This window comes from Xenopus laevis, chromosome 1L, assembly GCF_017654675.1.
Source record: "Xenopus laevis strain J_2021 chromosome 1L, Xenopus_laevis_v10.1, whole genome shotgun sequence".
NCBI lineage: Eukaryota > Metazoa > Chordata > Amphibia > Anura > Pipidae > Xenopus > Xenopus laevis.
This window is the reverse complement of record NC_054371.1, coordinates 95,084,115-95,111,457: the sequence shown is the minus strand read 5'-3', so window position 1 is coordinate 95,111,457 and position 27,343 is coordinate 95,084,115. Positions and strand designations below refer to the sequence as shown.

The window sequence follows — 27,343 nt, the reverse complement described above, 5'->3', positions numbered from 1 at the left end:
ACATAGAGATCCGCTTGTTTGACGATTTTGCCAAACGAGTAGATCTCTCCCCTATATGCCCACCTTGAGGTGGGCCATATCAGGCTGATTCGGTCATGGGCCCAAGGGTCCAATGATCGGATCCTAATGCAGGCAATATGGGCGGTCGGATTGCGGGACTGCATCAACGAACAGTGGGTGTGAGTGGGGTCGCCACCTTCTGGCTGCTTGGAGTCTGGGCAGGGGGTGTGTGGTGATGTCAGGGAGGTGGGGGAGTGATACCAGGCAGAACCAACATCAGGGATGGGGGATCATGACATCAGGGGGCAGGATGTGATTAGTCCTAATTCTCTAGTCTGGTTACACCTATTAGGTAGCAGTTGAACTAAAGCTAAATATATTATTAATAGAGTGGTAACTAATGTAATATTACAGATAGATGGAGATTGAAGTCTTGCAATTATCTACAAAGCATATTAGAACCCCTACTCCAGCAGGTAAATTATGTAAAGTTGTATAACTTCATATTGCAGTGTAAATATGATATTGGCCAATATCCTTGGAGGTTGGAGCTTTTGTTAGAATGTATTTGTATTGTACTCACTAGTGTCTCATATATACTAAGTTACCATTGCTACCATAAATATATGTTTCATATATTGTATAATAATACAAGGGCCTTCTCGTATATGTAGTTATGATGCTATCTTTAGGTGGTCTTACTATGATACCATTAAGATCTTGTGTTTTTTTGAGTTTGTAAGATGTTAATGAGGAAATATTAGGCTTATTGTAATGATACATTTGGTAGAAAGCTGATAGAAATAGCCGCGTCATTTCAGTTTATCATACTGACGTTTTGCATGCTTTTCTTTAATATTCATTTTTAGCTACAAAATCTCTAGAAACATAATTAGATTATTTTTGTGCCACCGCATCAATACAGCATTATTGTGCAGACTTGTTAAATGTGTTGTTCACCTTTGAGTAAACTTTCAGTACAATGTAGAGCATGATATTCTGAGACAATTTGCAATTCGTTTTAATTGTTTATTTGTGTTTTTTTAAATTATTTAGCTTTTTATTCAGCAGCTCTCCAATTTGTAATTTCAGCAATCTGGTTGCTATGATCCAAATTACCTTAGCAACCATGGATTGATTTGAATAAGAGAGTGAAATATCAATAGGAGAGGACATGAATACAAAGAGGAGTAATAAAAAGTAGCAATAACAATGAACTTGTAGTCTTACAGAGCTTTTGTTTTTCCGATGGGGTCAGTGACTTTAAAGGAACAAGCAAATTAGAATAGGAGCCAGATACTTGGCAGCTAAGGTAAAAATATATTTTTGTAGCATGTTCTTTTAAACAGCATCAGCTGTTGCTAGAACTTAAGTTTTAGCTTGTTGATTCCTGTGAACACTTTCTTTTTTTTTTATAATTGTGTTTTAGCCAATAAAAATTAACATGCTCTTTATTGCATACTCTGGCAAACCGGTTTGGTCTAATGTGTTTTTTAATTACCAAGATTTACATGATTTTTCCTTAAGAAACAACTCACATTAGGGTGAGTCCTTATGTGAGTTCTGTGTCCTTAAAGTGATACTGACACTAAAAAATGAATTTTAGCATATGAATGTACATTAAATGTTACCTATAGGTCATGTTGATAATTTTTTGCTGAGAGGTTTGTTTTTGTATATAATTGTTAGTTGAAGTTCCTAAGCCTGACTCTCTGACACTCTGACTTTGCCAACCTGACTGTCCCATCTCAGCCTGTTAGTTACAGTTTCTAATGCTAACGGACTCCTGCTGCACAAATATGGCAGCCCCCTCATACAGGAACATGGGGGATCAGACAGGTAATGTAAAAGCATCATGCAAATACTTTATGGCAAAGTTAGAAGTAGTTTGCAAAGCCAATATTATAATAGATGTAAAAAAAAGTTTAATTTCAGGTGTCAGTATCTCTTTAAGTATAGCTATCAACACAATTTATGCCATTTTTTAAAGAAAGTGAATAATCAAATAACTGTTATGTTCACACATAATCATTAACCACTGTCCAAAAATATTTGAGGTAAAAGTGTTTAACATATTCAAGCCACTTCAAAAGACTAATCAAGTTTTCGCTGATGCTGAAAAATCATTAGCTGAGTCAACACTATTACATTACCAGAGCAAAGTACAACAAATGTTCCGCCTGCACACATCAAGGGCAGAGAACCTAGTACTGGGCGGCCAGGTCTTATTTTCAAAACAAGCCCAAGACCAGCCAACCATTTAAAAAGTAGACCAAAAATAGCCCAATATTCCCAGTGAAACAAAATGTAATATAGTAAAATATACTTTTATACTGTATGTAAAAATACCACATAAAAATAGCCCTTTGAAACTCGGAATCACTAACCATGCCCAGTGCTTGCTCTCTAGATACACCCAGTCTTAAAGCTATCTAATGTATTACCTACTGGTAAATAAAGCATTAGGGAGATTATTATATGATCCCCTTATATATTTATACATAAGTATCATATCACCCCTTAAGTGCCTCTTCTCAAGCGTGAACATCCCCAATTTGGCCAGTCTTTCCTCATAGCTAAGATTTTCCATACCTTTCACCAGCTTAGCTGCCCTTCGCTGTATCCTCTCTAATTCAGTAATGTCATGTTTGAGCACTGGAGACAAAAACTGTACAGCATACTTCAGATGGGGCCTTACCAGTGCTTAGTCTATACAGTGAAAGAATGACCCTCTCCTCAAGTGAATCAATGCCCCTTTTAATAAAAGCTCAAGACCTTATTTGTAGTAGTTTTTTTTTAACTTGTTGCATATTGTCTAAAGTTAATGGGGTGGTTCACCTTTAGGGCTCTTACAGACGAGCGTTTTTACCTGTGCTCCTACCTGTGTCCCGACCTGCGTTCAGCGCTTACATGTGTCTGTGTGAATACAGCCACATTGAAAATAATTCAGTGTGTCTACTCCTGCGCTCCCCTGCGGCTGAACACATGAAACCGGAAAGCAGGGGAGCGCAGGTAAAAATGCTCATCTGTAAGAGCCGTTTAGTTAACTTTTAATATGTTAGAGAATGGCCAGTTCTAAGCACATTTTCTATTGCTCTTCATTATTTATTTTAAGTCGGTTTTTTCTTTCCAGCTTTCAAATGTTTACTGACCCCATGCTTTGTAAGGCTACAAATGTATGATTATTGATACTTTTTATTACTCATCTTTTCTAGTCAGGGCTCTCCTATTCATATTCCAGTCTCTTATTCAAATCAGTGCATGGTTGCTATGGTAATTTGGACCCTAACAACCAGACAGCTGAATTTACAAACTGGAGAGCTAAATAACTCAAAAAATACAAATAATAAATATCGCTTGCTACACCATACTAAAGGTTAATTGAAAGGTGAGCAACCCCTTTAATCTAAAACTACAATACCCAGTCTGCAATGGTGTAGAACAAAGCTCTCCATTCAGCTGCTCCAGGCAGCAGCAACTGCACCCTCTCTGTCCCAAACCATCAGCACTAGAATCAGCTTACAGCTGCATTTGTTCTGACATTATCACACACTAGTATGTATGTTTGGCATGTATTCCTGTAGTTGAATATGTATTGTAGTTCAGCACACAACCATGTATAAATATTGCCATGCTCTCTAAATCCATTTTCTTTATTGCAGTGTTATAGGCATGTCTGGGGTTAATGCAATACTCTGAATACATTTCTACAGTGAATTTACTGGCCTGGGGTTAATGCAGTATGCTTAATCTAGCTGGTGGTTTACTGGCATGTCAGGGGTTAATACATCACTCTGATAAGGTTTAAGGATTTTTTTTCCTGGCCCAATATTCAGTAATACAAGCACCCTGTGAATGCAAAAGTACATGTTCAAGTAAAACTATAATAACTGCATGTACTTTGCACAGTCAGTTGTACGTCAGTCATCTTAGTATGCAATGAGGTGGGTGGCACTGGAGAGCAGGCACTAGGCATGGTTAGTTAGATTTGAGAGGGCTAAGAGAAGGTATATTTTCATATATATCCTCTTAGATATTTGGGTTTAATGCTACTTATGAAATGGCTTTAGGCTGGTTTTCTGACATTTGAAAATGAGACCTGCAACATTTAATACTGTAAAGTGGGAGGAAAGCGTTATTAGATTAGGTGGAGGAGGAGGAGGGGATAGAGGAGTGCCGTGGCAGTCTATAGGAAGTTCATGCCTTGTGTGCAAAGTGTGTTTTCCTTGTTTTGACAAATTAAGGATCGGAGGAGGGGAAGCATATGATAAAGTCTTCCCGGAGGAATTTGTATAGGAATTGTCTGGTATAGCAATGGAGGACTTCAAGACTATTGCTTGTAATATATTCATCATATGGCTGACGCTGGTTATTGTTCTCATCTTGTTGCCTTCAATGTTTGGCAGCTCCCTGGGGATCTCTGAAGTTTACATGAAGATCCTAGTGAAAGTTTTAGAGGTAAAATCTCTTAAAATTTGTGGACATTTGGGCTTGGGGATGTCGTCCCTTTAGGGCAGAGACACACAGTCAATCGGGAGATTAGTCGCCTGGTGACAAATCTCTTCTTCTGGCCGACTAATCTCCCTGAACTGCCTTCCCGCCGGCTAGAATGTAGCCAGCGGGAAGGCAGTTTGGGAAGATTAGTCACCCTGAAAAGGAGTCTCTGCCCTTAGTGGGACTTTTACATTTTCTTTTGAGATAGGTAACTAGAGTGTCAATCTCTGCAAAAAATGACATGCAGATTAAGGGGCAGATTTATCACAATGTGATCTTCAACAGAAAAATTCACTCACGTTCTATTCACTTCTAAGGGATTTTTAGAATGTTATTTATCAATGGGTGTAAATTAGCGTTCACATTTGATAAATACAGTTTTCTTAAAAGTCCCATAGGACTGAATAGAAAGTGAGTGACTTTTTTTGTATTGAGCTCTAATCTTACATTTTGATAAATCTGGCCCTAAATGTCTACCTGCCCTTTTATACTATTGTATTTAGTGATTGGCTTGGCTAATTACCTTTTCACTTGAGGAATTATAGCGAGTTGGGCCAGCACCTTTGCTGTCTTTGACTTATATCAAGGCTTCTATTAAATTTAACAATGTTGTGCATCTAGTTAATAGAAAAATATTCTGTGCTGTAAGTCTCAGTAACTGCTAAACAGCAATCATATTGAGACACATTTGCAAAGCTCTTAAGTATTTAGCCCGGCTGTGGTATTAAACTGGTTAATGCCACACCTTGTTATTGGAGTTAATCAGTGCAACTATGTGTATAATTTAGCAGTCAGATACAATCCTATTTTAGTTTAAATGATATCTCCTCAGAATATTTTTTTACTTTGGGGAAATGGGGTTCAACTAGATAGATCTATTTGTCAACCATGAACTGGATAATTGTTGCATATAAAGAATCAGCCGATTCGCTGATCTCTGCTTCCTCCTGTGTCTGCACAGAGACTGCAAATTGGCCTCCTAATTCACCCTGAGACGGCTCCTTTGATGCCCCTCCCCATTACTTTTACTTTATATCATCTCTTGTCGGAGTCGGTCCAGGGGCCGCATGGCTGTTTCTCACAGTAGAAGAGCTGAATTTCCAGTTTAAAAATGGAAATTCAGCTCTTAAATTTACTAGGAGAGGCTTTTTGCCACCCTAGGTAACTTGCAGGGCAATGCCACCTGAGGCAAGGTTCTCACCTATTCTCCTGACAGGCGCGCCCCTGCACAGAGAGGCACTTCATTGGCTTGGGTGCAGACACACAAAGTGGATTTTGTTGTGAAACTGCATACTCACAGAAACAGAGGCCATTTGATTCTCAGTCTGCATTTTCATGCAGGCCAAGAGTCGGTCCTGTCTGGCAGTAGCAACTCTTTCATATAACACACACACTTTTTCACTCAAGGTCATTTTTGTTTGGAATTTTTTTAAACCCTAGGAGCACTGTCTTTGTACCTGTATTTTTTGTACTAGCACCCAGGTTTTGTTTGCAGCATAGGCAGTGGCGTAACTAGATGTTGCTGGGCCCCACAGCAAATTAATTTTAGGGCCCCCAACATATCCAGTGTTTTTCCTGTTTTACCAATATATGTTCAAATTGCTCATCAATGAGGGGGGTCTGCTTCCTCTGTAGTTACGCCCCTAAGCATAGGGTGTGCTCACTTGTTTTCCGCATACAATACTCATATTGCATGGGGTGATAACACAGTTTCATAAATTATACCAGCACTTAAATGCAATTTAAAAAAAACTCATATTCTGCATGACATTACAAAAAACAAGAGGAATGTTTTAGGATACACATCACTTTCTCAAACGCTAAGAATTTGAGAAAGGCATGCTTGAGCAGTGCTGTCCAACTTCTGTGGTACCAAGGGCTGAATTTTTTTCCACATGGTGGAGAGCCATAATGGAACCTAGTGTTAGCCACTCCCTGTTTTTAAACCACACCCACTTAAACCACACCCATGTCACCACAAGACCATGTCCACATTAATTGTGGTAACACACCAAAAAAACCAAATGATTGATGCTCACTGCAGGGATATCACTTATCACTCATATGTGAAAAATGTAAAGTCATTTTAAGACTTACCCTTAAACCACATGCCTCCACCTCCCCTGTCAGTAACTATGGGGTGGCTGGCCTGGGTGCAGATTGTCAGACGGGCTCATTCATCCCCCCTTTGGAAGCGGATTCTTCAGCATTTTTTCGCTCACACAAACTGCCGGCAGGCATGCAGGGGGTGCGGGCCCCGGTACAATTGCACCCTTTGTTCCGCCATTGTCCCCGGTGGATAACACCGCTCCCCCAGCACATAATTTAACACCTTAGGGGCCCCTAACAATAATTTTAAAATGATAACAAACCCCCAGAACAAATACCAGGCTTATGTTCCACAGCCGGAGCAGGCACACACAGGGAGCATAGGGAAAGTAGAACAGAGCAGGAGACAGGGAAACCTATCAGGACCACTCTAAGATGTACCCCTTCTCATGAAACCGCTTCTTTCCTAGGGCATATGAATCTGTCAGGTGTGAAGGCAAGGGTGTGTGAGTAAAACAAACCATTAATGTGTGTTTGTGAGGGCAGCTGTTTAAGAGGATTGGACAAATTGTGTGAGTGATAAAGAGTATAAATAAACTTGTACATTTTCTCCAAGGCATTTGCAACAAAGAACATTTACTCCTTCAGTTAATTGCCCTACTGAATTTCCCTATTCTTGCCCTAACTCTAGTCATTGTTTTCTCATATTTGTTATTAGTGTAACATAGTAAGTTAGCTTGAAAAAGACACACATCTATCAAGCTCAAACTTTTAAGACTATATATAACCTGCCTAACTGTTAGTTGATCCAGCAGAAGGTTAAAAAAACATTTGAAGTCTCTCTAATTTGCCTGAAATCGGGGAAAAAATCCCTCCTGACTCCAAGATGAGTCAGGAGGGATTTTCTTTTCAACTTTTTCCCCCATACTTTTTATCAGCCTAGTTGCTATTCTCTGGGCTCCCTCTAATTCAATAATGTACGTTTGAGCGTTGGAGACCAAAACTGTACAGTGTATTCTAGATGGGGCCTTACCAGAGCTCTGTACAGTCAAAGAACGACACCCTCCTTCCACAAATCTTTGCCCCTTTTAATACAAATCAAGACCTTGTTTGCCCTTAAAGCTGCTGCCTCGCATTGCTTTCTACAGACCGTTTTATTATCTACAGGGACTCCAGGTTTTTTTCCATTATGGATTTGCCCAGTGCAGTGTCAAGATCCTGCTGCAAGTATGCTGCATTCTGGATGGAATGAATGTACCCTGTCCTGTAGCCAGATTCCTACCCAGTGGTGTAACTACAGAGGAAGCAGAGCCTGTAGCTGCAGGGGGCAGGAGGTATATGGGGCCCCATGAGGCCCTAATTAATGAGCAATTTTAACATATATTGTTAAAACTGGACAACCTCTAGATATGTTGGGGGCCCTAAAATTAATTTGCTGTGGGACATAGTAACATCTAGTTATGCCATTGTCCCTATCCATGTGGGACAAAGTAACATCTAGTTATGCCATTGTCCCTATCCATGTGCAAATGAATTAAGCCCAACAGATCATTTGTGAAAATTTTACAATTTTTAAAAAAAATTTATGGGGGGCCCTGGAACCACAGTTTTTTTTAACTCATAGTAAGTTGATGTCTGTGTGGTCTTAATTGTGGTGTGGGGTGGGTGGGATCTGGGCTGGGGGTGGGTGGGGCCCAGGAGCCCTGAAACCTTTGTTGTATGTGGCCTGTGATTTCTAATGGTGGCCCTGCTGACAACTCTCTGCCGGCTTACTCCTCTATATATTTGTATTATATCTATTTGAACCTCACCCTCTTCTCCTGCTCCTGTCCCTCTTCCACTTCATCTTTTAGCCCTTTGCTTTCTGAGCTGCCATGTGATGCTAAGAAAAATGCACTTTTCCCCTAGTTTTGAATAGAATGCATAATCATAGATTCTGTACTACTGGCAACCTTTTGTCAACCACCTAGAAAGTAGGTTGCTGTAGACAAAGAAGTAAATGACATTTGTTGAGCACAACCTCTTGCTATTGTTACTGTAAAAGGTTAAGTAAAATCAGTTTGTCCATTCTCAGCCCACATGAGCATTTTTATTTCATTAAATGAAAGGCATTGCATTGGTCATGAACAGATTATGAAACTGGTCATTTTATCTGATGGACTAACTCGTCCCACTAATTATGCCCAAGTCACTGATTTGCCTAATAAAGATAGCTGCGTTGGCTCAAAGTAATGAGTGTGTAAGTGCAATGCTGGCTAATTCTCTGAGAGAGCAAAGGTCATAATTTAAATCCAGAGATAAGACACCCATTGTGTCAGTTTGTGTCAGTAATTGAATGAAAATGCTATACAAATGCTACTGTTACTACTTGTATATTATAGAAAAGTTGTTGAGCTGTAGAATTTTTGAAATCAAAATGTTGGTACAAGTAAATTGTGTAATACTTTTGCCTTGCCCCCACCCCCAGACAATTTTCTGTGGACACCCATGGGTTCATGGAGCAGAGATTGGCCCAAAAATGTAAAAGCAGGTATTTTCAGGCCAACCTCTGTTCCTTGTATTTGTACTTGTACTTTACAGTGCACAAAGACAGAGAGGATTGGATTCACTTCTCTTGCCTGGAGAAAAAACACAGGCTTAAAGGAATTGTTCAATATAAAAATAAAAACTCAGTAAATAGACTGTGCAAAATAAAAAAAAATTCTAATATATTTAGGCAAAAATGTAAGGTATAAAGGCTGGAGTGACTGGATTTCTTAACAGAACAGAACACTACTTCTGGATGGTTCTGGGCCCACCAGGGCTACACCACATCAGATCCCCTGCACCCTCCAAGACCCCCCTTTCCCAGCTGCAAGGGCCCCCCCTCCCCCCCGGCAGGGCATACCTGCTTTACGCACAAATCTTTATGTTGTCTGAGGGGGGGGGGCACACAACTCCGTATGTCTTCACTAAACCTTCACATGGGTATGTGAAGCAGTTATGGACAGCACCATGCAGGCTAGGAATGAATGCTTCCACCTACCTCTTTTCATGTCACCACCCATCCAGGTACGGTATGGTGTACCGAAGCAGCAGTACTGTCTGGAAGCACCGCCATTCCAGGATCGCCTCCGTTCCCTTCCGTTCCAACACAGCTCCCCTGCAGAGTATATATCGCTCTCCGTCGCAGCCCATTATCCCACATAGCCGTCTGCACACTCTGCCGCACCATCTTTACAGCACTCCGACGTGCACTCACTTGACCCAATCCGGGGTTACCAATTCAGGGCCCTCATGGGGGTTACTCGCTGCTTCTGCCATCGTCCAGTAATCCTCACGATCAGAGCCACCATTGTTTTGCAACCTTGTATAGCTGTACGTACCTACTGGATATATCTCCATAGCGAGATCCTTGCTTAGGGTGCTGACCGTGTCAGACTGGTGCTTCACTGGATGAGGCTTCTAGACATAGATGAGAGCACTCTGATCGTAGTCACAAGCTGTTTAACCCTTTACTGACGGGTCCAGACAGTTCCTGCCACACACCATCCGACACCCTGTAGGGGGCCTAAATCCGAATTTGGGCCCACATCCCCTTGCCGACATTAGGTGCAATAAACCTGAAAGACAATCACAAGGGAGAACAGAGGGTGATTAGATCAATAAATACATACAATAGAAAAAGTGCTGTTAGCACTCTGCACTGAAAGAAACGTCTTTGGCACTGTATCCTAAGTGTTACAACATAGACTGTTGTGTGTAATAAAGATACATTGTCTATTAGTGTTCTAACGAGAGTACTCAATTTAGCCCTGAGTTGTAACACTATAAATGGTCTTTAATCCTTAAATTTCTTGCTCAGCAGCTGGCTGCATAGATACAGAATCTATTACAATCTCAAATGAAATGGGACATCGGGAGAGTTTCATTCAGTCCCTTGGGGGCCAGAGCATCAAGTTTATAAATCCACATAGATTTTCGCTGTAGCAATAGGAGGTCCCTATTCCCGCCTCTCCTCCGTGGAGCCACATGGTGGATAACCATATGCCGGAACTGTGGTAATGAATGGCCCAACTATGAATAATCGATTATTCATCCTTTCCCGGTACGTCGTGGAAGCTTTCCCCACATAATATAAGCCACAAGGACACCATGCCATATACACCTCATATACCGACGTACACGTTACTCTATGTCTCATTGTGAATTTATGCCCCGTCCTTGGATGTGTGAAGGAAGCTCCATGTGTCATATGAATGCAGGTGAGGCAGCCAGCACACCTGTAACAGCCGTTTTTTAGTGGCTTGTCCAGCCAGGTCCGTCCCTTCTTTTGCTCTGGAAGCACATCTTTTACTACCAGCATATCCGCAAGGTTGCGTCCCTGTCTATAAGCAAGCAATGGTCTCCTTTTGTTCCAAAACGGGAGATGGGGGTCTGTGTTGATAATTTCCCATCTGTCACTCAACGACTTTTTAAGGATTATGCTGGTGGTACTCCATTCCGTAGTGAATATTAGATCTGGCTGAACAATTTTTGTCCAGGGGCTATTCAACCAAACTTGTGGAGGAGCAATTGTGGAGAGCCAAGCAGACCACGCAGAATGAATTATTACAGGAGGAAAGTAAAGTGAGACCTTCACCAGATCTAATATTCAAATTTGAGAAAGGCTGAGGATGTGTGTGTGTGTGTGTGTGTGTGTTTTGCTAATTAAAGGCTTAAAATAATGTATGTTATACACCCGTGTATTAAATAATCATGTGTACATTATAAATCACGGGGCCAGATACAACAAAATTATCGGGCCCGCCCCAGCCCCCGAGCCCCACCCCAGATCCCGCACACTCCACACAACAGTTAAAAGACCACACGGACATCAGTGCTAAAAAAGGTAAACCCCCCCCACAAACACAAGTTCTAAAAAGCTATTGATGGTCCTGAGAGTGAAGGGGGTCCCAGCCTTTCATTATCTGGACGATATCCTTCTGGTGTCCAACTCAGATGAAGAAGCTGGAAAAAACAGAGACAAAGCGGTTGGAATTCTGCAACATTTCGGTTGGGTAATAAACTGGCAGAAAAGTCATCTTGTGCCAACTCAGAAGATAGTTTTCCTGGGAGCCAGTTTGGACACTCTTCAAGCGACAGTATCTCTTCCATAACAGAAGGTCTCATACATCATGGACTGAGTGAGGTCTTTTCAACGACTCACCAGAGTGACAGTCAAGGATTGTATGTCAATTCTGGGACTATTATCCTCCACCATTCAGATGGTACGTTGGGCGAGGTGGCACATGAGACCCCTTCAAATATGCTTTCTGGGTTCAGGGTCAACCAACCCCGTAAATCTGAGGAGACTCCTTCATATTCCAAAACATGTGATGGTGAGCCTAGACTGGTGGTTGGTTCCGAGGAATCTGACCAGAGGAATGCCGTTAACAGAACCGGACTATGTCACGATTACAACAGACGCCTCTCAAACAGGCTGGGGAGCCATGTTATACGATCTGTCAGCCCAAGGGCAGTGGGAAGTCTCTCATCTTTCTTCCAATATATTGGAGTTGAGGGCAATAAAGATGGCTCTGTTTGCCTTTTCGGAGAGGATAACACACAAGTGTGTGAAAATCCGGTCAGACAATGCCACGGCTGTGGCTTATGTACACAGACAAGGAGGCACCAAGAGTGCGCAGTTAATAGAAGAGCTGTCAACCATCATGTCATGGGCAGAATCAAACCTCAGAGGTTTAGTAGCCTTTTTTTGTGCCAGGCAAGATGAATATGCAGGCAGATTTCCTGAGCAGAAATGCCTTCGAGCCAGGAGAGTGGTCTCTAAATCTCTCTGTGTTCCAGACCATTACCCAAAGATTTGGCAATCCAGAGATAGACCTCATGGCCTCGGATCACAACCACAAGTGCTGGAGGTTCTTTTCAAGGTACCCATCCCGGATATCCAGTGGAGTAGATGCTCTAAATCAGAACTGGAGAGGGATGTTCGGTTATGTCTTTCCACCCTTTCCATTAATTTGGAGGGTGCTGAAGAAAATAGACAAGGAAGGGACACAGGTGATTGCAATAATTCCATTTTGGCCCAGGCGTCCCTGGTTTCCACTTTTGAGGCAGATGTCCGTGGAGCCTCCAATGAAACTACCGGTCGTGAAAGATCTGCTGATGCAGGGACCAGTTCCATTTCAGGAGGTGTTCCACCTGTCATTGAGGGCGTGGAAGTTGAAAGGCAGAGGTTTTCAAAAAAACATTGGCGCCAGGGCCCCCCTTACAAGTTAAAAGAATTGGGGCCCCAGAGAATATCTTTTAAAAAAACCTTGGTGGCAGGGGCCTTTAGAGTATTAAAATCATACATTAGTGGCCAGGGGATACAAAAAAAAACCACAAATTGGTGTTCAGTAGAATTGAACTCATGGCTTCAGGACTTCAACATCGCCTCCTTTTGTGACTTTGGGGACTTAAATTTCAGCTGTTTTCATTACTTTGGGTCTTTTAGCTGCTTCACGACTTCAATTTCGGCTGTTTTCGTTTTCGCCGCTTTGGGAGTTTGGCTGTTTTCGTGTCTTCGCGTCTTTTGGCCGCTTCGTGACTTTAGCTTTTTGGCACTTCTGCATTTCGGCTGATCATGACATTGTGACTTTGAAAATGCCCGTACGGCTTCCGTGCTGTCAATGGGAGGCCCGGCTCTTTCGAAAGTGCAGCACTGCCGGACCCCCCTTCAGGTCCGAGCTCGGGACACCTGTATCCCCTTTCCCCCCCTGATGGCAGCCCTGGGGATATTGGTATAGAGGAGACTTCTTGAGATATATCTACAGTGAAACTTCGATTTTAAGTACTGTGCCTCTTATACAGTCCTGCACCAATCACATATTGCTTTAGGTTGCCTTGCACATGCCCCCTATAGTGTAACATTAATGCTGAAATGTTTAACATTTGTTATTAACAAAGTAAATATTGTATCTCAAAGTAGAACAGACTCCTGTGCTTATATCCTTTCAGTACTTGAAGAAAAAGTTACTTTAATACATTTCCCTTATTTTACATTTTCCTGGATTTTACATAATTTTTTCCTGGTTCCCTGAACAACGTAAAATGGGGGTTAAAAATCGGTCTCCCATAGAAATACCCATGCATTTTGTACAAACTAAATAAGGCCATAAAATCCTTAAAAACATTGTCTTGCCGTGCCACAGTGTGCACTGGAAAGAGAGACACTGCTGATACACAGTTGCTCAGGGTACGGTCATGTGGGCTGGGGAGCATTTTTGCAATGAAGAAAGTTGAGAACCTTCAGTTCCCCATAAGTTACACAAGATTTTGCTGTTAAGTAGATTTCAGAAAATGCTAAAGTAAAAATTGAAAAGTAACATGTTATTTTTTGCACTGTGTGTGCACTGATGGACTGATCCTGTGCCTGTCAGCTCACACATTTAAGAATCAGACGTATCTCTGACATATGTGCCTTTAGCCTAAGGGGTATAGTCATTTTAATTTTCTTGATAGTTGTGGCATTCAAAACATAGTGGATCATAATAATGACAATAAAACTGCAATGCCATTTTAAGCAAATCTTCCAGGAGAAAGACTTGTACTGCACAAAAAGTATGTATAATATAGGTGTCAGCCATTGGTGAGCTACCAGCAGGTAGGAGCTGGCATGCTAAGTAATCCAGCGTGCAACAATAATGGCTGGATAATGACTGGAAGCCATGATAAGGTATAAAAACAAGATTTAATGAATAAAGAAGAAAAATCGCAAAACATAAAAAATGTGAAGACTGAAAACAATATGTTCCAAAAAGGCTTGTAGTGAGGCTAACAGCAGACAAAGGCAGAGTCCAGTACCAGGCTGAATGGTCAGGGCTGGCTGATGACAGGAGAGGTCCAAAATGTAGACCAAGTTCAATGGCAAACAAGTGGGAATCCACAACATATAGGTACTGGAGAACAGGATCAAGGAACCAGGCAGGGAACATGGAACCAGGAATCACAAAAACACAAGCTAGACCAGGCTTAGGAGCTTTGATGATCAAGCAATGGAGAGTTGTAAGAAGACAGCTTATAAAGGCCTCCAATTGCTTGACCAACTGGTTAACAAGGTAGGCAGAGGCAAAGGGGCAACAGAGCGATACTAGATGCACTTCATCAGAAACACTAACTAGCGCCAGCTCTAAAAAACCCCAGTGGCATAGAAAGTACATACAGCTGTTCAGTGTTTGATACCACACAGTTCCTGACAATGGGTGCCCTTTCATTGCAGCTTTTTATTTTGTATGTAATTTTTCTTAACATGATCTAGCTGAATCTACTTGTAACCTGAACATATGAGCATTATACTCAGATGTTTTATATGTAAATAAATAATTTGTAGCCGTCAATGTTAGTTGTCTTGTGGATTTTCTATGGTTTGCTTCAGCTGTTGTCTAAAAGTTTCTATTAGGCTTGGTGCATATAATATGGGACTACTGTAATATTCTGTATGTGTTCCAGCTACACTGTGTTGAGGATCAAACTGGCCAAATAAAGAATGCTACATAATCAACACATTAACTAGACCAAATATTTCTGATTATGCACAGTTTCCATTCGCCGTAACCACATTTCTACCTAAATTTGGGAGCAACCTAATTAGTAAATAAAACTCTAGTATTAATTTACATATTGAAATCCATTAAAAGCTTGATGTGGAATGATAGTTCAACTAAATATGGTATTAATTGCAGTGTAACTGCTGTTTAGAATTTGCAGTTTGCCATTCTGAAATATTTGTAGTCCACTCCTAATCTTCAATCTATGCACTGGTCATGATTTTTCATGCTCAGGCTTAAATTTGATAACTCTTGCATCTCATCTTGCAGCTGCCCACTATTGTACTGTAGATGAATGGTGGGTGTGCGAAGAGTTGGTGAACAACACATGCTTAGGCTTTCTGTCATTAATTGCCTGAATATGTGAGTGTGATGTAGCCAACATATCTGTTGCAATTCCCTCTGTGCTGCTCAACATTTGCCCAAGAGCTAATGAAAAAAAATATAGGGTCTTGAACAGAACTAAAAATGCAGGCAGGAACTTGAGGATGACAATTTATCACAAAAGAGATAATCCATGACCTGTGAACAACATTTTATGCTGCAAAATTAGCAAAAGATCTAAGTATCCCCACACTTAAAAACTGGCAGTGTATCTTTGCTGGAATACATGTGTAAAGGTGGCCATACACGGGCCGATAAAAGCTGCCGACAGACCGTGTCGGCAGCTTATTGGCCCGTGTATGGGGGCCCCCGACGGGCTTCCCCGATCGAGATCTGGCCGAAAGTCGGCCAGATCTCGATCGGATGGGGTTAAAAATCCCGTCGGATCGCGGCCGCATCTGTTCGTTGATGCGGTCCCGCGATCCGACCGCCCGTCTGGCGAACGCTAGGATCCGATCGTTGGGCCCTAGGGCCCACGATCAGATCAGCCCGATATTGCCCACCTCAAGGTGGGCATATCGGAGGGAGATCCGCTCGTTTGGCGACATCGCCAAACGAGCGGATCTATCCGTGTATGGCCACCTTAAGGCGCCAAAGCTCCATTCCAGAATTTGCGGCTTGCTAAACCCCCTTGCTTATAAAAACCCCTTCCCTCCGTAGTCTCCTCTCCCTGCTCCCCCCGCACAGGTGTTAACATTGGTAAGTATCCCTAAGCCAGTCCTCGTTGCAGAGTCAGTGCTCATGGGGGCCATATTCAGCGCTTCGGTAATCTTCGTTAAGTAAATGCTGTATCAGTGCATGCGCAGTTGGAGCAGTCTTCCACCTCGTGATAACTGCACATGCAACGAAAGTGACAAAAATTACTGAATCGCGGAAGAAGACCCGAAGATTTCCAAAGCCTTGGAAGATGGGACCCATGAGCTCTGCTGACTTTGGAACGAGGGGTAATTACAGGCTTGGGGGCATTTACCGATGTTAACACCTGTGCGGGTGGGTAGCAGGGATGGGGAGGCTATGGAGGGTTGAGATTTTTATAAGCAAGTTGGTTTAGTTCTTCTTTAAGGGGAGATGCATGCGCAGTATCGGTGCACAGTTGTTGTTCAGCGTTCCCGGAAGCGTCTTGTAACAATCTCTTAGGTTCTGATTTTCTGGCAAACCCCTTGGATTTTTGACTCACAGTTTTCCCCTTCTGTACCTCGACTGTTGGATTAACGTAAAGGACTCCATTTCGGCCCATCCCTGGATTACGAGTACTCTTCTTCCTGCTCTGCTCCATTTCCTGAATTGATCTTCCTAACAACAACCTGGCTCCCCTGTTCACGCTTCTCTGCGAAAGACTGTAACTGTAACCCTTGCTGGCTGTGCTCATGTTTCTCTGTACAAGACTGTTTAATTAACCCTTGCTGGCTGTGCTCACGTTTATCTGCAAATGGTTTTAATGGTGCCTGTTTTCTTGCTAAGACCCTGGTGGCATTGCATCTCGCTCAGAGCTGAAAAGTACCAAGGGCTCATCTTTCCCTCCTGGCCCACTTTCAATTGACCTGGTGGCTTTGTTCCCTCTGATACTTACATCCAGAAGAATCTTGTAGTACCATTAAATACCATATTTTCCTTAAAAGACTACTTTCCTGCTGACAGTTATCCTGTATTCTCGCTGTCTTCTCTAGCTGGGTCAGACCCTCTGTGTTGCTTATTGTGTGCCTACAAAAGATTAACTCTGTTGGGGTGTGTCTTGCTACAAGTTCCCTTGGCAGACTTATCACAAACTAAATGTCTAACTGAGCACTTCCCCCAGCAGACTTATCAAATATAGGGTGGAAATAAACACACACACACATTGATCATCATTAAAGAAGAATAATATATTGTAAGAAAAGTAATACAATACCGATTGAAGAGAACACAACGTCTAGCTGAGCTTCCCTTCGCAGACTTCTGAGAGGAACATCAGCTGGGGGACCCCGGGCCCAAATCAAATACAGCAACTCCCAGAGCACATCAATCGGCCAATGGTCCTTACAAGACCAATTATTCTACACAACACGTCTGCTTGTAGATGAAGTCCCGAAGCCCCCCCAGCTGAGCTCCTTTTTATATTGGTAAAATAACAAAGTAATAGATCATTACACATAGACATATATAATAATAATAATGGCTGCATGCCCAGGACATGGCCATGAGAATGACCATGAAAATGGAAATAACCATGTGAATGAAAATAATTGCTGTGTATAATTGCTGTGTATTTTGATTATAACTATGTGAATAAGATATGAGCTTCCTCCTTAATAAACATATTTATATGTTTATGAGTCTATTACCTTAACTCCTACTATTCCCTGTTCTCCTGCTAATGACTGAATAACTTAACTCCAGTTGTTCCCTGGTCTCCTATTAATACTACTCCGGCTGTTCCTTGGTCTCCTGCTAATATCAGTACATCCATTTTACAACTAAGGAGCCATATTGAATGCACTTGATCACGCTCACATTCATACATGGCCTGCCATGTCACATTTGTATCACATTCGACCCTTGATCAATTGCATTCAATAGAATCTCACACGACCCTCGGTTGTTCGCAATACAAGCGAGAGACTTCACAACATATGAAAATTAATGATATCAATATTGGATGTACTACTAAATTATATTTCCTACTATCGAAGATTATGGTAACTTTAACTATAGCACTAAATAATTGGGCTATATAGTATACCTATAAGTATATACTTAAAAGGTTATACTTTTTTGTTGCTTTGAGATAGATATTAGTGAGGGTAAGCATTGAATTATGATCAGACAAAATATCACAACCAAAACTACTTCTATAACTGTTTGAACCCAACCTCCCACATCAGGGATCCAACTAGTAAGCCAGTCCCACCAACCTTCATGCTTATGTTCAGTAATGTTAGTGACTAAACTATGTAGAATACCTAATTGTTGATGGCATGAGAATGGTCAGAAAGGTTAAAACAACACATACCCTTAAAATATTGACAACCATGGTTATGCTTAAAAAGTAAATAATCAATGGCAGCCCTATTTTGTAGTACTGCATTTCTAATATCTCCAAAATCTGCTAAGAGACTAGTAATAGCTTTACTGGTAGCATTTATACTCTTGACCATAATACAAGCAATCTTATTAATTTGACGGCCTTGATATATGGTCAACCCAGGTATTGCAACTAGTGAAGCACCTAAAGCTATAATTTCTGATTTATCAAAGAGTTGCTCATACGATGCCTCTCTTTTATAGCACTGTATGGTCTGATCTTGTAATATATGGCTTGTAGGGATAGTTAAACTAAGTCTGGTAAGTGCACAAGGCCCTCCAGAAATATTGGCTGGAATATAAGTAAAGGAAATGTTTCCACAAGAAAAGAACCATCCTTTTGGCAATGGGACATAACTTATAATATAAGTAGTAATGTTATTACATTCCTTCATAGTTCTAGACATACTGATGGTTTGGGTCTTTTAGTATCAATCTTTGCCTGACCATGCAGGAATCTTTTCACTATCACAAGTCATATTATAATACACATCTGCTGCAGTTATATGGTGAGTGATCAAAGAAAGAAAACTTTTTTTCATTTTTCTTGTAGCATTCTGATCTGCAACATATGCATAAACAGGTATATAAGTTGAGTCCTCAACATTTGAGTCATTATATTTTCTTTGAAATGTTGCTGTCAAAACTGTTGTGGGTGTGGGGATGGCAATAAAACAAGTCTCAATTAGTTCACCAGCACTTAGGACATCCTTTAAGCACATGTAGCTAGTGTTCAATACATCTTTAGCCATATACTCCCACAAATTGTCCCCTTGCAAAGACAGTGCCCTTTTAGATCTCTCTCTGCTCCCATTGATTTGATCTGATGATTGTTCACACCATGGCAAATCCTGCGGTTGATACACACAGGTAGTAGTCAGCATGACAATCAGGAACTCAAGTCCTGCCAAAATAAGAATTTGACAAACTCGACCTCCATTTCCTGGAGCAAAGATTGGGTTGGGCCACAAGATAGTTGATCGTCCTGGGAATCCAACCACCATTTTGGGAAAGAGTTTTTCAGTCCTCATAGGTAAGACTTCTTTTTCCTTTAATGTTGATCTATAAAGAGATACAGTTTATTATTCTCGTAAATAACATTTTTCTATTGGGACATAATCCCATTTCTCTTGACCTGGTCTGATTATTAATACAACATTATCTTTTCCTGCTGCAATTACTTCAGCAGGTTCTGGTTGTTTATTTGGGTGCTGTATGCAAATTTTTGCACCACTTTGAATTCCCGTAGCTCCAAAACCCTTATCACCTCTTATTGTTAACACAGTTGGAGGATTTCCTTTATTTATTGGCCCATGATAGACTGGCATAATGATTATTTGAGCAATACAGTCTTTTGCTTGTATAAGTAAATCAGCATCACTTGAATTCAATAAAATAACTTTGATTTCTCCTTGATAATCTGCATCAACTCCTCCTAATACTTGAATACCATTAATAGCTAATCCTGATCTGGCACAAATTAATCCAAAATGTTTTTGAGGAATTTGAATTCCTATTCCTGTTTCAATAATTTGAACTTGTTGTGGAGCAACTGTATTTGTTGCATAAGCATGCAAATCTAAACCTGCAGCATCTGGCGTTGCTCTGTAATGGGCCAATGCTCCTTCTTTAATTTCCCAATAACTGACAGTAGCATGAACCTGTAATGGCTTTACTTGCAAATATGGGGTTAACATACGCATTAAAGGAGTTTCGTTCTCAGTAATTGGTCTGTTATTTAATATTTGCAAAGAACCCTGTAAATTATCTCCAATTTTTGTAAGTGCCATGACCTTGTTTCCTCAATTGCTCTTTTAACAAACCATTCATCCTTTCTATTAACCCAGCAGTTTGTGGATAATATGGTATGTGATATATCCAATCAATGTTGTTGTTATAACAATACTCTTCTATCATTTTTCCTTTAAAATGTGATCCGTTATCACTTTGTATTTGTAAAGGCAAACCATAATACTGTATTATCAATTCCAGAGTCTTGATTGTATTTATCTGGATAGCTCTTTTGCAAGGAAATCCTATTAAATAACCTGAAAATGTATCTACAGCCGTACATACATACTCACATCCTCTACTATTTGGCAATGGACCAATGTAATCTATTTGCCATATTTGACCAGGTAATTTACCCCTTGAAATCTGTCCTTTCATAATATGTGGTATTGGTCTATGCTGTGTATGTTGGCATATGGGACATTCTGAAATCACTGTTCTAATTATATCATATGGGATACCTATTCCCCGTGATTGCGCCCATCTATACGTGGCTTTTTCTCCTAAGTGTCCACTTTTCTGATGTGCCCAGGAAACCAAACCTTTAAGGTCTATATCATCAATGGGCTGGGTCTCTGCTTCAGCAACTTTTGCTTTTTCATCTGTAATAGAGTTGAATAAACGTTCTAATGAATCAATAGGACAATGCGCATCAACATGAAATACAGTAACATTTGTTTTAAATACAATATCCCATATCTCCTGCCATAAATCCTTATCCCAGATTTCTTCTGCGTGAACTTTCCATTGATGTTTTTGCCAAGTAGGCAACAAGGTAGTTAACCCATTAGCTACCGACCACGAGTCTGTGTATAGATAACACTCTCCTAAATTTTCTTGCTTTAAAGTTTGAAAAACAGCATATAATTCTGCATACTGACTGCTTTGACTAACTCTTGTATTGTATCAGTTATCTCTTTACGCCCTCCCGGAATTCAGTATTGTTTCATTCTCACAGTCTTAACAGCTGGAGGTAATTCCACGGGAGGCATTTTTAACCGTCCAACTATAACAGTATTTACATATTTACAATTACGAACACCAAACTGATATCGGCCATCAGGCAAATCTAATTGCATTCCTTTTAAAATATCTATACCTATTATGTGTTCTTTAATAGGTACAATCAACAATTTTTAATTCAACCATAGCCTGTACACCAAGGGTTTGTTTTCCCCCCAATCCAGTAATAGTGACTTGTTGCCCTTTATAATATTTTGGATTCCCAGCAATTATAGTGGCCTCCGCTCCCGTATCAACTAGGGCTTGTACTTTTTGTATATTTCCTTTTTTCCAATATATATCTAAATTAACGTACGGGCGGTCATCTACATGCTGTATACGCCCTATTACTGGAGCTTGACCTGATCCCTAATCTGATTTAAATCGCTGAGCCTCAGACAAATCAGCCCAGGGATATATCCCTTTTGACTCTTCACTCAACTCTTGTGCTTTTAATCTAGTAGAGCCCAGTTTTTTGTACAATCTCCACATTTCCAAAGTATCTATTCCATCTATCTCGTCTATTGGGACTCCATCTCTCATTAGGGCATTAAACATGTCCCTTCTGGGGACTCTATCACCAAAATTTCCCTTCTGATTGTTATCCTTTTATTATCCCTGTCCTTGTACTTATCCTTGGGACCCCAATCTCCTAGATCTCCAAGCTCTCGAATGGACTCAATAACATGCTGTAAAGGCTGCCCTGTCTCATTAACGAGCAGTGTCATAATAACATTTTTATATGCTGGCGCAGCAAGCTTAATCATTTTGTTTCTAATTTGTACAGTTAAGGGAGTATCCAGTACTTGATCTGCTTGCCCAACATACTGCATTTTTCATACCTTCCTCTTTTATTCGCTGTAAAAAATCCATCAAAGTATACCAAGATTTATCATTAGCCAATCTGACTCCATTTGATAACGCCTGGATGCACCACGAGCAGCCAATGCTAACATCGAGGACATATTTGCATCCTGAAAATTACGAAACTCATCCTGCACAGTTGCCTCATTAGACAATAAACAGAACTTACGTGAGTCTCCATTATCCAAATTAACTCCAGCAGCCCCTCCCTCATATAACCGCACTAGCCAGGATATGAGGGGCTCTGATGATCTTTGTTTAAACCTATCATGTAAATCTGTTATTTCTTGCTGTGTAAAATCTTCTAAGGTGGTAGTATTTACAACCCCACCTGGCGCATTTACTGCTTTTCTCCGCTCAATTGGTTTGGCTACAGCATGAAACTCATTTGAGTATTGTTGTCTGTTTTCACACAGGGTTTCCCTATCATCCTCTGATTCATCACTAGTATCCCAAATATTGCCATCCCACTCATCTGGATCCCAATCAACTCCTGCCTTAGCAATTAGTTTGGATACTTTCTTCATATTAATTTTTCCTTTACGCTTTCGATATTTATACTTTGCACATCGCACAGCGGCCGTTTCGGCAACTTGCTGATACGTGTCAGCTTTATCCGTTAATAATCTATTTTGACACTGCAACATTGTAACCCCGACTCTGTAAGTCAAGTATTTCTTTTTCAAACTGAGAAATACGTACGTGCTGTTAACACTGAACAATCACTATGCTGCTTGCGATACGCAGACAACAAAATCCACCCCCCGTCTTCCTAAAGCACACAACTCCTGTCCTTTTTCAAAGGGTACTTTCTCTAAACATGTAACTACGTTAATTGGACTAGCATCTTTCAATTGATGCACCCAATCCTCACACAATCCTGCACCTTTAGACCACTCAGTGGCAATAATTTTACATGAAGTATCATCCCAACCAGGGATATCTAGAATATTTACAGCTTTCCCCACAATGCTATTATTCTTTCTCTTAAACATTTTATCTTATTCTCGCACCCCACTTCTGGTACCAAAATGTCTTGCTACAAGTTCCCTTGGCAGACTTATCACAAACTAAATGTCTAACTGAGCACTTCCCCCAGCAGACTTATCAAATATAGGGTGGAAATAAAACACACACACATTGATCATCATTAAAGAAGAATAATATATTGTAAGAAAAGTAATACAATACCGATTGAAGACAACACGTCTGCTTGTAGATGAAGTCCCGAAGCCCCCCCCCCAGCTGAGCTCCTTTTTATATTGGTACAATAACAAAGTAATAGATCATTACACATAGACATATATAATAATAATAATGGCTACATGCCCAGGACATGGCCATGAGAATGACAATGAAAATAACCATGTGAATGAAAATAATTGCTGTGTATAATTGCTGTGTATTTTGATTATAACTATGTGAATAAGATATGAGCTTCCTCCTTAATAAACATATTTATATGTTTATGAGTCTATTACCTTAACTCCTACTATTCCCTGTTCTTCTGCTAATGACTGAATAACTTAACTCCAGTTGTTCCCTGGTCTCCTATTAATACTACTCCGGCTGTTCCTTGGTCTCCTGCTAATATCAGTACATCCATTTTACAACTAAGGAGCCATATTGAATGCACTTGATCACACTCACATTCATACATGGCCTGCCATGTCACATTTGTATCACAGGGTGATTTATAAAGTTTGCGCAGCACATATTCATTTGCAAATGGTTGTATTGCCGTGTTTGTTCTTGAAAGCTAAAATATTGCCCAGTGTTGATAAATGAGCCCCAATGTCTTCAAAAAGTGATTTTCTAGAGCGAAGCCTGATCTAAAGGCTCAAAAGGTGAGGAGGTTAAAGATCTTAGAACAAGGGGCAAGTGGCAGAAGAAAGTCTCTTCGGAGGACAAATTTTAAGTGCCGCCATAAAAAATCTCTTAATAACTGGATCCTCCACCCATTGAATTCCTGTCATAGCAGATAAGGCAGACACATGTACTTTAAGTGTCCTGTATTGCAAGCCCTTGTTCAAACCTTCTTGAAGGAAGTATAAAACTTGCGATAAGGAATGAACAGTTCAATTCAACTGGTTCTGATTATGCCAGTCCAGAAAACTCTCCCATATCCTGTAATATGTTCTTGATGTCAAAGATTTCCTGGCTTGCAATAAAGATCACTGCTTCTGAGAGGCCTAAGTCTTCTAACCTCTTCTTTCCGCTTAGCCTCCAAGCCACCAATGAAAGGGATGCTGGATCTGGATGAACCAGGGCCGTGAAGAAGAAGTTCCTTCCTGACTGGCAACCGCCAAGGCTCCTCTTTTTGGAGTTTCAGGAGTAACAGAAACCAAGGCCTCCAAAATGGGGAAATCAGAATTGCTTTGGTTTCCTCGCTCCGAATCTTCAGAAGAGGAACCAAAGGAAAAAGATACACAAGGGGAAAGTTCCAACTCTGAAGAAGGGCATCCACTGCCTGAAGATGAAATCTCCTTGAGAAAAACTGAGGCAACTGGGCATTGCTTGCTGAAGCCATTAGATTGACACTCATCCTGCCCCATCAGTTCACAAGCTGTTGAAACACTGCTGGGTTGAATTGCCATTCATGCTTGCTTAGGGTATTCCTGCTCACCTGGAATATAAACTGCTGTCTGATAGTCCAGATGCTCTTCCACCCAGCAGAGAATAGGAGAAACTTCTTGCAGAAGCAAGGTCGTCACTATCTCCCATACTCTGTTGTAGGGGAAAACCTCTCAAAAGGTTTGAGACACTCAACCACCACTGAAGAGCCTTCTTTAGATCTTGCGGTAAGACAACCATCTGTGACCAGTCCTTCAGATACACATTCCATTGCTGAAGAAACACTTGCTGAGCCAACCTCATGTGCCATTGGGCCCATTTGGTTACTGGAATCGGGGAAGCCATCAGACTTATCATAGACATAAAGTCCTCTCCTCCGTGAGAAGAAGAGAAATCTGCTGCCTCCGATTCTGGGCCTTTTCCAGGGGAAGGGAGATTTCTCCCATCTGCGTATTGAAGAGAGGCCCCAAGTGAAATAGAGACTGAGATGGCTCCAGAGAACTTTTTTCCAGATTTATTAACCAGCCGTGAGCTAAGAGAAAGGAAAGAACCCGATCCCATTGCTTCAGAAGAAGGGACATGTCCTTGTTCAACAGAAGGAGATAGTCCAGGTAGTGCCATATCATTATACCCTCATCAGCTTTGTGAAGGTTCTGGCAGCCGACGCTAGTCCAAATGGTAGACAACGGAACTGAAAATGCCTTCTGCCCATTGCAAATCGTAGAAATGGCTGATAACAAGCTGCTACTGGGACATGCAGATATGTGTCTTTCAGATCGATGGAAACTAGCCAATCTCCCTCCTGAACCACTGGGATAATGGAATGAATGGACTCCATCTTGAACTTTTTTGGAGCTATGAAGTACTTTAATCTTTTTAAATCCAAAACAGGTCTCCAGCCCCCTGAAGATTTCCTCACCAGAAATAGAATGGAGTAAAAGCCTTTGCCTCTTTGATTCTCTGGGACAGGGGAAAGGTCTTGTTGAACTGCAGAAGCCTTAGATACTCCTCCAAAGCCTTTCTTTTTTCTGGAGACCTTGGAACTGGTGAAATAATGAAAACCTCTTGACTTGGGATAGAGGAGAACTCTATCCGATAACCTGACTTGACTATTGACAGAACCCAAAGATCTGAAACTGTCCTTTCCCATTGATCTGAAAAACTCTGGTCCCCACCTTGGAGTCTTCTTCCAGCATATAGTCAGGATGATTTCTTGGAGTTCTGGAAAGGCTTACCACGCCCTCGGGCCAACGAACAGCTGGTACTAGCCCAGGCAAAGGGTCTTGTTGCTTCCTTATTGTTAGATCTAGATGGACCCGCTGCACCCCTACCTCTTCCAGTTCCTTGAAAAAGAAAGGACTTGAAAGTCTGGATTTTTTTTGTTTCTTCTGCTCCTGTGGCAGAAATTGACTCTTCCCCCCCCCCCAGAAGACTTTGAGATTATTTCATCTAACTTGGAACCAAATAGCCTTTCTCCTTCAAAGGCCAAGGAACACAGACTCGGCTTCAAAGGCGTATCTGCTGACCACTGACGCAACCAGAGGGCCCTTCTGGCTGAAACTAGCAGGACCATATTACAAGCTATAAGACATGTCACATCTATCGCTGCTTCAGATACGAAAGCAGAAGCCTGCTTGAGCTCCACTAAACCCGCAGAGATATCTTGCTTGTCAGCTCCCTCCTTCAATGTGGTATCCAGGCTCTCTCAAGAAATGGCCTTAGCCACAGATAATAGAGAGCTACTGCTGACCTACATGCAGCCCCCACAACTTGAAACACTTTCCTCAACTCGGACTCTGTCTTCCTGTCCATTGCATCTTTAAGGACTAAGGAGTCATCAATAGGGAGAGTGGTCTTTTTTGCCAGATGAATAACTGCTGAATCCAATGCTGGCGGAACATCCCAGAACGTAGTATCTTCTTCCACAAAGGGGTATACTCTAGAAAATCTAGATGATAAGGAAGAAACCAAGACTGTTTTGGATCCCCTAGACCACTCTGATCTGGTAAGGTCTGCAACTTCTTGAAATAAAGGGAAATGATCTTTTGATTTTATAGTAGAAGGCAACACCTGGCTTCGGGTGGATTCTGAAGGAGGTTCAACTCCTAAAACCAGCTTAACAGCCTTAATAATGACCCAACCAAATTGAGGTCAAAAAAGGAAATATCCAACTCCTCCTCTTCATTCTCTGAAAAAAAAATCCCTATGGCAAAGAGAGGTCTGCCCTTTCCTTTGCCATCCTGGAGCAAATCATCTTCTGAAGAAACCAGGTCTAAGGTGGAATCTATACATGGCACAGAGGAAGTAGCTTTTGAAATGCCTTGAGCCACCGCTTCTGAAATGCATGCTAGCAAACTGTTCGACATTGCTGACTCCAAAGCTGAAGAAGGAGATAGAGGGGAAGCCCCTGCAGCAAGCAGAGAAAAACCGTCTGCGCAGAATTTCTTGTTTGGCAAGCTAGGATTTTCACATCCTCTGCACACTACAGACTCCTTTCTTGTATCCAGCTTCTTTTTAGGCAAGCTGTAATCAAAGAAAAACACTTGGTACCAGTAAGA

The 27,343-nt window shown here is 41.2% G+C and overlaps 1 protein-coding gene across 1 annotated transcript in view; it reads left to right on the top strand.

The window, feature by feature from the left end:
- Window positions 1–4,195: 4,195 nt before the first annotated feature.
- Window positions 4,196–27,343, top strand: part of gpat3.L (glycerol-3-phosphate acyltransferase 3 L homeolog) — a 253,658-nt gene continuing 230,510 nt past the window's right edge. The window contains 1 exon segment of the mRNA NM_001094023.1: window positions 4,196–4,458. Coding sequence (NP_001087492.1) covers window positions 4,315–4,458 — 144 coding nt within the window. The 5' untranslated portion in view covers window positions 4,196–4,314.